This window comes from Colossoma macropomum, unplaced genomic scaffold (assembly GCF_904425465.1).
Source record: "Colossoma macropomum unplaced genomic scaffold, Colossoma_macropomum, whole genome shotgun sequence".
NCBI lineage: Eukaryota > Metazoa > Chordata > Actinopteri > Characiformes > Serrasalmidae > Colossoma > Colossoma macropomum.
This window is the reverse complement of record NW_023495257.1, coordinates 195,282-208,789: the sequence shown is the minus strand read 5'-3', so window position 1 is coordinate 208,789 and position 13,508 is coordinate 195,282. Positions and strand designations below refer to the sequence as shown.

The 13,508-nt window shown below is 40.0% G+C and overlaps 1 protein-coding gene across 4 annotated transcripts in view; it reads left to right on the top strand.

Annotated features, from left to right (window-relative positions):
• Positions 1-13: 13 nt before the first annotated feature.
• LOC118801298 (NACHT, LRR and PYD domains-containing protein 14-like) overlaps positions 14-13,508 on the top strand; it is a 34,176-nt gene continuing 20,681 nt past the window's right edge. For 2 of the 4 annotated variants that reach the window (XM_036561551.1, XM_036561548.1), the window contains exons 1-3: positions 14-221; positions 1,598-1,679; positions 2,156-3,376. In XM_036561551.1, the coding sequence (XP_036417444.1) occupies positions 2,805-3,376 (572 nt within the window). In that variant the 5' untranslated portion in view covers positions 14-221; positions 1,598-1,679; positions 2,156-2,804. The remainder of the gene's footprint in view (positions 222-1,597; positions 1,680-2,155; positions 3,377-13,508) is intronic. The other 2 variants (XM_036561549.1, XM_036561550.1) reach the window with 2 other exon arrangements.

Sequence of the window (13,508 nt, the reverse complement as noted above, 5' to 3'; positions counted from 1 at the left end):
CACACACACGACAAATAACAAGGAACTGGCTTGACGTTCGTGATGCTCTCCGTCGTGAAGCGAATGTTCAGCCTTAACCTGCATGTCTGTAAGAAACACTGCCACTAAAGAGTAGAGCTGCAGAGCCACGCCCATCTGACCCAACACTGCCGAGAAGTGAAACCGAAAGTTACTGACCACCCTTACAGAGACAGAAGATTCGGAGGAGTGGGTTTAACGCGGTAAGTTGATTGTTAATGTGAAGTGTTTTACTGATGAGGAGATTAAAGTTAGAACATGTTTTTTGTTGCTTACATCGTCAGAACTGTCCTTAAAATCTTAAACCTAAATCTACATAAACTCAGCACTGGATTAAACTTCGAGTCCAAGTTAGAAAAACGGCTGACGCACCGAAAAACATCGAGACAAACCCCAGAGTGATTATATTTCAGAGTATATCTGTGTGAACAGGCCTTACAGTAAACTGTGTTTATAATCATAAACAGTTTATAATCAAGTCAGTTCAGGTTTGTCGTATGTATTCAGAACACTGTGAGTATTCACTGTACACAGTTCACCGGTAGCACACAAAAACAGTTAACAAGGTACAGTGGAATACAAAACAGTGAACAGACTAGAAAGGTAGAATATAAAATGATGAGACTAATGCTGGGCTAACGTTACATATAATCTCAATAGTTGGATATTGCAGTTATGTATAAAGAGTTTCATTCCAAAATGCTATATGCTGTGTATATATTCGTAGTAGTGTTGCATATAGCAAGTTTTTAAAAAGAATAACAGCTAATGTATAATGGAAAACGTATTATTTCTCTAACATATGTGGTATTGATCATAATATAGATAATATACAACAGATATTTTTTGCGTATGTAAAGCCCACACCCAACAATTTATATCACACAAAAAATAATTTCTTTAAAGTGTTCATTAGGGCATTTTGGAATGAAACCCTTCATTATATCTCACAAATAAACATGTAGTTTGTCTGAATTCAAACTTAAATCCATTCATGTGCAGTTAATATACCATCATGCGGTATACCATCATGAATACTGTTGATTCTTGGAATCTTTTAATGATATTATGTGCTGTAGAAGATGAAATCCCCAAGTTCTTTGCTATTTTACGTTAAGAAATGTTATTCTTGAATTGTTGCACTATTTGATGGTGCAGTCTTTCACAGAGTGGTGAACCCTTCCCCATCTTTACTTCTGAAAGACTCCGCCTCTCTGAGATGCTCTTTTTGTACTAAATCATGTTACTGACCTGTTTCCAATTGACCACCAGGTGTTTTTTTAGCTTTACATAACTTCACCAGCCTTTTGTTGCCCATGCCCCAGCTTTTTTGGCATCAAATTCAAAATGGGCCTATATTTTTCAAAAACAATAATATTTCTCAGTTTCAACATTTGATATGTTGTCTTGGCACTATTTTCAATAGAATATAGAGTTTAAATTATTTGCACATCATTGCATTTTGTTTTTATTTATATTTTGCACAGTGTCCCAAATGGGGTTGTATTTAAAATAGTGTTGCAGTCACATAAAAGAATTATAAACACAGCTTCAGTGTTCTACACATATCTGTTTACAGATGAACTGTATTGTTTGAAGATTCAATTCTTCATGATGGAGTTTCAGAATTCCAGCAGTGGAGAAGAAACCCCTGGTTTAAAGTGAGTAGAAGCTTTCTGTCAGATCAGATCAACAAAACAGCAGCATCTCCAACACCCAGATTTGTTTCTAATAAAAGATACCAGCCTTTATAACTAGAACGCTCTTAGCACCTCTCATAAAAACAGCTGACTCAACTCTACTTCTTTTGCACTGCAACTATTTTAATTAAAGTGAAAATGTTTTCTCTTTTTGCAGTTAAAAGGTGTTAGGCCAGTGTTGACTAACTGACTGTAACACACAACCCACACATACAATATAAAAACTACCCCACTGTTTAATGCATAATTTAGCATGTTTATAATAATGCCCATAATAAACAACTCTACTAGAACCTATTTAATTCACTAACAGTGGACTTTATTAAAATTCTGTATTTCTACAGTTCACTTACATACTGTATCTACTGTAATACATTGTATTTACAATAGACAGTATCTGTTTTTACTTCTTACTTTATTTCTGTTACTGGGTTTAGAGTCACTTTCACTCTAATATCAGCAGGACTGAAAACCGGAGAGCAGTTTCTCCAGTGTTCAGCTGGGTGTCTATGAAGAGTGACCAGTCCATGGGAGAACCTTGTCATTTCAGCAGTGAGGTAGGAGAACCCAGCTGTGTGTCTACGAAGAGTGACCAGTCCATGGGAGAACCCTGTCATTTCACAGGAGGGGAAGAGGAACCCAGCTGTGTGTCTATGAAGAGTGACCAGTCCATGGGAGAACCTCTTTATTTTAGAAGCGGGGAAGGAGGACCCAGCTGCGTGTCTATGAAGAGTGACCAGTCCATTGGAGAACCTCGGCATTTCAGAAGAGGGGAAGGAGAACCCAGCTGTGTGTCTATGAAGAGTGACCAGTCCATGGGAGAACCTCTTTATTTTAGAAGCGGGGAAGGAGAACCCAGCTGCGTGTCTGTGAAGAGTGACCAGTCCATTGGAGAACCTCGGCATTTCAGAAGAGGGGAAGGAGAACCCAGCTGTGTGTCTATGAAGAGTGACCAGTCCATGGGAGAACCTCTTTATTTTAGAAGAGGGGAAGGAGGACCCAGCTGTGTGTCTATGAAGAGTGACCAGTCCATGGGAGAACCTCTTTATTTTCAGAAGAGGGGAAGGAGAACCCAGCTGTGTGTCTATGAAGAGTGACCAGTCCATGGGAGAACCTCTTTATTTTAGAAGAGGGGAAGGAGAATCCAGCTGTGTGTCTATGAAGAGTGACCAGTCCATGGGAGAACCTCTTTATTTTAGAAGAGGGGAAGGAGAACCCAGCTGTGTGTCTATGAAGAGTGACCAGTCCATTGGAGAACCTCGGCATTTCAGAAGAGGGGAAGGAGAACCCAGCTGTGTGTCTATGAAGAGTGACCAGTCCATTGGAGAACCTCTTTATTTTAGAAGAGGGGAAGGAGGACCCAGCTGTGTGTCTATGAAGAGTGACCAGTCCATGGGAGAACCTCTTTATTTTAGAAGAGGGGAAGGAGAATCCAGCTGTGTGTCTATGAAGAGTGACCAGTCCATGGGAGAGCCTCATGATTTTAGAAGCGGGGAAGGAGGACCCAGCTGTGTGTCTATGAAGAGTGACCAGTCCATTGGAGAACCTCTTTATTTTAGAAGCGGGGAAGGAGAACCCAGCTGTGTGTCTTTGAGGAGTAACCAGACGATATCTCTGGCTCCTGATTTCAGCCGTGGACTTGAGCCGTCTGACCCACAGTGAGTAAAATTAGAGGTCCTGTTAATACAAAATTGCATATTATAATATGTAAAGTGTAATATTTTAATTAATATTATAATTAATGTTCTCCATTATATACAGTTTAGTTCACTGAAGTGATACATGTTGAAAAAGCAAAAACATTTGTTTATAATATGTGGTTACCTTTTTACTTTTAATTTAAAGATGTAGTGCTTAATCACAAACTGTCAGACCTATAAAACACCACTGTGTTAGGTATAGGACACTGAATGCTAAACTATTAGAGCTGAAGGTGTGCTTTACTTACAAAGTTGAAAAGTAGAGTAAATGAAGCTGTTGTTATCAATAGCAATCTTTAGCAGGCTAACTCAAACAGATGTTAACTATTTATTTCAATTTAAATGTATTTATATGGCATTTCATACAACTCCCATGAAGCAGTTTTACAGATATCCAGGTCCAGGGCCTTAGTGAGCAAGCAATACTATTCTTGTAGTAAGCTCTAGCAGCTTAACTGAAGATGCCAGCAATAGTGATTAAGTGACCTTTATTAGTCCCACAACAGGGAAATTTCACCTCTGCATTTAACCCATCTGTGCAGTGAGACACCACATACACAGTAGTGAGCACACACTCACTAGGGGGCAGTGAGCACACTTGCCCGGAGCGGTGCGCAGCCCTATCCACAGCGCCCGGGGAGCAGTTGGGGTTTACGTGCCTTGCTCAAGGGCACATCAGTCACGTACTGTCAGTTCAGGGGATCGAACCGGCAACCTTCCGGTCACAGGGCTGGTTCCCTAACCTCCAGCCCAGTACTGCCTCATAAATAAAATTTATAATGAGCTTTAAAAGACTAACTGAAATTTAAATAGAGTTCAATTTAGACTTCCAGTGGACTGACTTAAACTTAATTGTACCAAGCAAACTGAAGCTAATATTAACTGTACTTAAAGTGAGCTTTAGCAGGCTAACTGAAGACGCCAGCAACAATACTTATAGTGAGCTCTAAAAGTCGAACTGAAACTTAAGTGTAGTTAGATTAAGCTCGAACAAAGTAACTGAAGCTGTAACTACAGTTAACGTTAGCTTCAGTTAGTCTGTTAGAGCTCACTGGAACAGTAGTTAATGTCAGCTTCAGTTAGTCTGTTAGAGCTCACTGTAACTATGGTTAACATCAGCTTCAGTTAGCCTGTTAGAGCTCACTGTAACTATAGTTAACATCAGCATCAGTTAGCCTGTTAGAGCTCACTGTAACTATAGTTAATGTCAGCTTCATTAGTCTGTTAGAGCTCACTGGAACCATAGTTAACGTCAGCTTCAGTCATTCTGTCAGAGCTCACTGTAATTACAGTTAATGTCAGCTTCAGTTAGTCTGTTAGAGCTCACTGTAAGTGTAGATACTGTGAGCTCTAACAGAATAATTGAAGCTGATGTGAATTGTAGTTACAGTGAGCTCTGACAGGCTAACTGAAGCTGACATTAACTGTAGTTACAGTGAGCTCTAACAGACTGACTGAAGCTGACATTAACTATAGTTCCAGTGAGTTCTAACAGACTAACCGAAGCTGACGTTAACTGTAGTTCCAGTGAGCTCTAACAGACTAACTGAAACTGATGTTAACTATAGTTACAATGAGCTCTAACAAAATAACTGAAGCTGACATTAACAATAGTTCCAGTGAGCTCTAACAGACTAATCGAAGCTGACATTAACTCTAGTTCCAGTGAGCTTTACAAACAAACTGAAGCTGACGTTAACTATAGTTACAGTGAGCTCTAACAAACTAACTGAAGGTAACTTTAACTATAGTTCCAGTAAGCTCTAACAAACTAACTGAAGCTGACGTTATCTACGTTAACTATAGTTCCAGTGATCTCTAACAAACTAACTGAAGCGGACCTTAACTATAGTTCCAGTGAGCTCAAACAGACTAACTGAATCTGACGTTAACTATAGTTCCAGTGAGCTCTAACACACTAATTGAAGCTGACGTTAACTGTAGTTACAGTGAGCTCTAACAGACTAACTAAAGCTGACGTTAACTATAGTTCCAGTGAGCTCTAACAGACTAACTGAAGGTGACGTTAACTATAGTTACAGTGAGCTCTAAAAGACTGACAGAACATGACGATAAATGTAGTTCCAGTGAGCTCTATCAGACTGACTGAAGCTGACGGTAAATGTAGTTACAGTGAGCTCTAACAGGATAACTGAAGCTGACGTTAAGTATAGTTCCAGTGAGCTCTAACAGACTAACTGAAGCTGACGTTAACTATAGGTACAGTGAGCTCTAACAGACTGACTGAAGCTGACGTTAACTGTATTTACAGTGAGCTCTAACAGACTAACTGAATCTGATTTTAACTGTAGTTACAGTGAGCTCTAACAGGCTAACTGATGCTGATGTTAAGTATAGTTTCAGTGAGCTCTAACCAATGAATTGAATCTGACGTTAACTATAGTTACAGTGAGCTCTAACAGACTAACTGAATCTGACGTTAACTATAGTTACAGTGAGCTCTAACAGACTAACTGAAGCTGACGTTAACTATAGTTACAGTGAGCTCTAACAGACTAACTGAATCTGACGTTAACTATAGTTACAGTGAGCTCTAACAGACCCCTTGAAGCTGACGTGAACTATAGTTCCAGTGAGCTCTAACAGAATGACTGAAGCTGATGTTAACTATAGTTCCAGTGAGCTCTAACAGACTACATGAAGCTGACGTTAACTGTAGTTACAGTGAGCTCTAACAGACTGACTGAAGCTGACGTTAACTATAGTTCCAGAGAGCTCCAACAGACTAACTGAAGCTGACGTTAACTATAGTTACAGTGAGCTGTAACAGACTAACTAAGGCTGATGTTAACTATAGTTACAGTGAGCTCTAACAGGCTGACTGAAGCTAACGTTAACTATAGTTCCAGTGAGCTCTAACAGGCTAACTGAAATTGAAGCTGACATTAACTTCATTAACTACATTTACAGTGACCTCTAACACACTAACTGAACCTGACGTTAACTGTAGTTACAGTGAGCTCTTACAGACTGACTGAAACTAACTTTAACTGTAGTTACAGTGAGCTCTAACAGACTGACTGAAGCTGATGTTAACTATAGTTCCAGTCCTCTCTAAGAGACTGACTGAACCTGACGTTAACTATAGTTACAGTGAGCTGTAACAGACTAACTGCAGCTGACGTTAACTATAGTTACAGTGAGCTCTAACAGACTAGATGAAGCTACGTAACTAAGTACAGTGAGCTGAACGAACTGCATACTGTAGTTACAGTGAGCTCTAACAGGCTGACTGAAGCTAATGTTAACTATAGTTCCAGTGAGCTCTAACAGGCTAACTGAAATTGAAGCTGACATTAACTTCATTAACTACATTTACAGTGACCTCTAACACACTAACTGAACCTGACGTTAACTGTAGTTACAGTGAGCTCTTACAGACTGACTGAAACTAACTTTAACTGTAGTTACAGTGAGCTCTAACAGACTGACTGAAGCTGATGTTAACTATAGTTCCAGTCCTCTCTAAGAGACTGACTGAACCTGACGTTAACTATAGTTACAGTGAGCTGTAACAGACTAACTGAACCTGACGTTAACTATAGTTACAGTGAGCTCTAACAGACTAACTGAAGTTGAAGCTGACGTTAACTATAGGTACAGTGAGCTCTAACAAATGAACTGAACCTGACATTAGCTGTAGTTCCAGTGAGCTCTAACAGACTGACTGAAGCTGACGTTAACTACATTAACTACATTTACAGTGACATCTAACACACTAACCTAAGCTGACGTTAACTGTAGTTACAGTGAGCTCTAACAGACTAACTGAAGCTGACGTTAACTGTAGTTCCAGTGAGCTCTAACAGACTGACTGAAGTTGCCGTTAACTGTAGTTCCAGAGAGCTCTAACAGACTAACTGAAGCTTATGTTAACTGTAGTTACAGTGAGCTCTAACAGACTAACTGAAGCTGATGTAAACTATAGTTCCAGTGAGCTCTAACAACGTGACTCAAGCTGACGTTAACTATAGTTCCAGTGAGCTCTAACGGACTAACTGAAGCTGACGTTAACTATAGTTACAGTGAGCTCTAAGAGACTACTTGAAGCTGACGTTAACTATAGTTCCAGTGAGCTCTAACGGACTGACTAAAGCTGACGTTAACTATAGTTACAGTGAGCTCTAAGAGACTGACTGAAGCTGACGTTAACTATAGTTCCAGTGAGCTCTAACACACTAACTCAAGCTGACGTTAACTATAGTTACAGTGAGCTCTAACAGGCTAACTGTAGCTGAAGCTGATGTTAACTATAGGTACAGTGAGCTCTAACAAATGAACTTAACCTGACCTTAGCTCTAGTTCCAGTGAGCTCTAACAGACTAACTGAAGCTGACATTAACTATAGTTCCAGTGAGCTCTAACAGACTAACTGAAGCTGACGTTAACTACATTAACTACATTTACAGTGACCTCTAACACACTAGCTAAAGCTGACGTTAACTGTAGTTACAGTGAGCTCTAACAGACTGACTGAAGCTGACGTTAACTGTAGTTACAGTGAGCTCTAACAGACTAACTGAAGCTGATGTTAACTGTAGTTACAGTGAGCTCTAACATACTAACTGAAGCTGACGTAAACTATAGTCACAGTGAGCTCTAACAACATGACTCAAGCTGACGTTAACTATAGTTCCAGTGAGCTCTAACAGACTAACTGAAGCTGACGTTAACTACATTAACTACATTTACAGTGAGCTCCAACAGACTGACTGAAGCTGACGTTAACTGTAGTTACAGTGAGCTCTAACAGACTAACTGAAGCTGACGTTAACTATAGCTCCAGAGAGCTCTAACAGACTAACTAAAGCTGATGTTAACTGCAGTTACAGTGAGCTCTAACAGACGAACTTAAGCTGACGTAAACCATAGTTACAGTGAGCTCTAACAGACTAACTGAAGCTGACGTTAACTACATTAACTACATTTACAGTGAGCTCTAACACACTAACTGAAGCTGACGTTAACTGTAGTTACAGTGAGCTCTAACAGACTGACTGAAGCTGACGTAAACTATAGTTACAGTGAGCTCTAAGAGACTACTTGAAGCTGACGTTAACTATAGTTCCAATGAGCTCTAACAGACTGACTGAAGCTGACGTAAACTATAGTTACAGTGAGCTCCAACAGACTAACTGAAGCTGACGTTAACTATAGTTACAGTGAGCTCTAACAGACTGACTGAAGCTGATGTTAACTATAGTTCCAGTGAGCTCTTACAGGCTGACTGAAGCTGACGTTAACTATAATTACAGTGAGCTCTAACAGGCTAACTGAAATTGAAGCTGACGTTAACTATAGGTACAGTGAGCTCTAACAAATGAACTGAGCCTGACATTAGCTGTAGTTCCAGTGAGCTCTAATAGACTGACTGAAGCTAACGTTAACTATAGTTCCAGTGAGCTCTAACAGACTAACTGAAGTCGATGTTTACTGTAGTTACTGTGAGCTCTAAGAGACTGACTGAAGCTGACGTCTACTGACGTTCCAGTGAGCTCTAACAGACTAACTGAAGTTGACGTTAACTATAGTTACAGTGAGCTCTAACAGACTGACTGAGGCCGACGTTAACTGTAGTTACTGTGAGCTCTAACTGACTAACTGAAGCTGACGTCAACTGAAGTTCCAGTGAGCTCTAACAGACTAACTGAAGTTGACGTTAACTATAGTTACAGTGAGCTCTAACAGACTAACTGAATCTGACGTTAACTATAGTTCCAGTGAGCTCTAACAGACTAACTGAATCTGACGTTAACTATAGTTCCAGTGAGCTCTAACAGACTAACTGAATCTGACGTTAACTATAGTTACAGTGAGCTCTAACAGACCCCTTGAAGCTGACGTGAACTATAGTTACAGTGAGCTCTAACAGAATGACTGAAGCTGATGTTAACTATAGTTACAATGAGCTCTAACAGACTACATGAAGCTGACGTTAACTGTAGTTACAGTGAGCTGTAACAGACTAACTGAACCTGACGTTAACTATAGTTACAGTGAGCTGTAACAGACTAACTGAAGTGAAGCTGACGTTAACTATAGGTACAGTGAGCTCTAACAAATGACTGAACCTGACATTAGCTGTAGTTCCAGTGAGCTCTAACAGACTGACTGAAGCTGACGTTAACTACATTAACTACATTTACAGTGACATCTAACACACTAACTGAAGCTGACGTTAACTGTAGTTACAGTGAGCTCTAACAGACTAACTGAAGCTGACGTTAACTATAGTTACAGTGAGCTCTAACAGACTGACTGAAGCTGACGTTAACTGTAGTTCCAGTGAGCTCTAACAGACTGACTGAAGTTGCCGTTAACTGTAGTTCCAGAGAGCTCTAACAGACTAACTGAAGCTTATGTTAACTGTAGTTACAGTGAGCTCTAACAGACTAACTGAAGCTGACGTTAACTATAGTTACAGTGAGCTCTAACAACGTGACTCAAGCTGACGTTAACTATAGTTCCAGTGAGCTCTAACGGACTAACTGAAGCTGACGTTAACTATAGTTACAGTGAGCTCTAAGAGACTACTTGAAGCTGACGTTAACTATAGTTCCAGTGAGCTCTAACGGACTGACTAAAGCTGACGTTAACTATAGTTACAGTGAGCTCTAAGAGACTGACTGAAGCTGACGTTAACTATAGTTCCAGAGAGCTCTAACACACTAACTCAAGCTGACGTTAACTATAGTTACAGTGAGCTCTAACAGACTAACTGAAGCTGACGTTAACTACATTAACTACATTTACAGTGATCTCTAACACACTAGCTAAAGCTGACGTTGACTGTAGTTACAGTGAGCTCTAACAGACTGAACTGAAGCTGACGTTAGCTGTAGTTCCAGTGAGCTCTAACAGACTAACTGAAGCTGATGTTAACTGTAGTTACAGTGAGCTCTAACATACTAACTGAAGCTGACGTAAACTATAGTCACAGTGAGCTCTAACAACATGACTCAAGCTGACGTTAACTATAGTTCCAGTGAGCTCTAACAGACTAACTGAAGCTGACGTTAACTACATTAACTACATTTACAGTGACCTCTAACACACTAGACTGAAAGCTGACGTTAACTGTAGTTACAGTGAGCTCTAACAGACTGACTGAAGCTGACGTTAACTGTAGTCCAGTGAGCTCTAACAGACTAACTAAAGCTGATGTTAACTGCAGTTACAGTGAGCTCTAACAGACTAACTGAAGCTGACGTAAACTATAGTTACAGTGAGCTCTAACAGACTAACTGAAGCTGACGTTAACTACATTAACTACATTTACAGTGAGCTCTAACACACTAACTGAAGCTGACGTTAACTGTAGTTACAGTGAGCTCTAACAGACTGACTGAAGCTGACGTAAACTATAGTTACAGTGAGCTCCAACAGACTACTGAAGCTGACGTTAACTATAGTTACAGTGAGCTCCAACAGACTGACTGAAGCTGACGTTAACTATAGTTCCAGAGAGCTCCAACAGACTGACTGAAGCTGACGTTAACTATAGTTACAGTGAGCTCTAACAGACTAACTGAAGCTGACGTTAACTATAGTCCAGTGAGCTCTAACAGACTGACTGAAGCTGATGTTAACTATAGTTCCAGTGAGCTCTTACAGGCTGACTGAAGCTGAAGCTGATGTTAACTATAGGTACAGTGAGCTCTAACAAATGAACTGAGCCTGACATCAGCTGTAGTTACAGTGAGCTCTAATAGACTGACTGAAGCTAACGTTAACTATAGTTCAGTGAGCTCTAACAGACTAACTGAAGTCGATGTTTACTGTAGTACTGTGAGCTCTAAGAGACTGACTGAAGCTGACGTCTACTGACGTTCCAGTGAGCTCTAACAGACTAACTGAAGTTGACGTTAACTATAGTTACAGTGAGCTCTAACAGACTGACTGAGGCCGACGTTAACTGTAGTTACTGTGAGCTCTAACTGACTAACTGAAGCTGACGTCAACTGATAGTTACAGTGAGCTCTAACAGACTGACTGAAGCTGACGTTAACTATAGTTCCAGTGAGCTCTAACAGACTAACTGAAGCTGACGTTAACTATAGTTACAGTGAGCTCTAACAGACTGACTGAAGCTGACGTTAACTATAGTTACAGTGAGCTCTAACAGACTGACTGAAGCTGATGTTAACTATAGTTCCAGTGAGCTCCAACAGACTAACTGAAGCTGACGTTAACTGTAGTTACAGTGAGCTCTAACAGACTAACTGAAGCTGACGTTAACTATAGTTCCAGTGAGCTCTAACAGACTAACTGAAGCTGACGTTAACTATAGTTACAGTGAGCTCTAACAGACTGAACTGAAGCTGACGTTAACTGTAGTTCCAGTGAGCTCTAACAGACTGACTGAAGCTGACGTTAACTATAGTTACAGTGAGCTCTAACAGACTAACTGAAGCTGACGTTAACTGTAGTTACAGTGAGCTCTAACAGACTGACTGAAGCTGACGTTAACTATAGTTACAGTGAGCTCTAACAGACTAACTGAAGCTGACGTTAACTATAGTTACAGTGAGCTCTAACAGACTGACTGAAGCTGACGTTAACTATAGTTACAGTGAGCTCTAACAGACTAACTGAAGCTGACGTTAGACTATACTGACAGTTCCAGTGAGCTCTAACAGACTAACTGAAGCTGACGTTAACTATAGTTACAGTGAGCTCTAACAGACTGACTGAAGCTGACGTTAACTATAGTTCCAGTGAGCTCTAACAGACTAACTGAAGCTGACGTTAACTATAGTTCCAGTGAGCTCTAACAGACTAACTGAAGCTGACGTTAACTATAGTTACAGTGAGCTCTAACAGACTACAGAAGCTGACGTTAACTATAGTTACAGTGAGCTCTAACAGACTAACTGAAGCTGACGTTAACTATAGTTACAATGAGCTCTAACAGACTGACTGAAGCTGACGTTAACTGTAGTTACAGTGAGCTCTAACAGACTGACTGAAGCTGACGTTAACTATAGTTCCAGAGAGCTCCAACAGACTAACTGAAGCTGACGTTAACTATAGTTACAGTGAGCTCTAACAGACTGACTGAAGCTGACGTTAACTATAGTTCCAGAGAGCTCCAACAGACTAACTGAAGCTGACGTTAACTATAGTTCCAGAGAGCTCCAACAGACTGACTGAAGCTGACGTTAACTATAGTTCCAGAGAGCTCCAACAGACTAACTGAAGCTGACATTAACTATAGTTCCAGAGAGCTCCAACAGACTGACTGAAGCTGACGTTAACTATAGTTACAGTGAGCTCTAACATATTAACTGAAGGTGACGTAAACTATAGTTCCAGTCAGCTTTAACAGTCTACCTGAAGCTGACGTTAACTAAAGTTACAGTGAGCTTTAACAGTCTAATTGATGCTGATCTTAACTATAGTTATAGGTACTATACTTACACGTCAATGAAGTTTCTGTATGTTTTGTTTTCATTGTGAAATTTTGAATTTGGTTGCAACTACATCTGTAAATCAATACACAGTTGAATCCATTCTGGACAGCAGCCACTGTTGATGAGATGCTCAGTACTGTGTCAAGCTTTAAAAGCAGTGACATTCTGAAGGACTGCTTAACATGTGGTTTAAAAGTCACATGATCAGATGTGATGTAGGCCTCAGAATGAGTCAGTGTGACACTGGAAGCTAGAGCTTCAACCTGTGATTGACACATTGACTGAATCAATCATCTGATCACAGACCCTAGAAATGCTTATGTGCAGATTCCTCCAGCTGGTGAGGTGAGGTCATAAGAAGTAAAAGAACTCGTCTTAGCCCCAGAACATCAGAGAAAATCATTTTCTTGAAAAGTAATGACAAATAAAGATGGACTGTTTCTTTCTGTATTTCCTATCTATATAGCCTAAATATAGCCAACATTTTGATCATTATTAATAATTAGAATATTTGGTATAATACTTGTTACCTTAATAACAATTGAGTACTCCAACTAGACAATACTTCTTTTCATTCATTTAAAGGCCTCGTTTTTCCCATCATTAACAGCTGCATTAAACTTTGGCTATTACTAACATACAACTAACTCAACAAT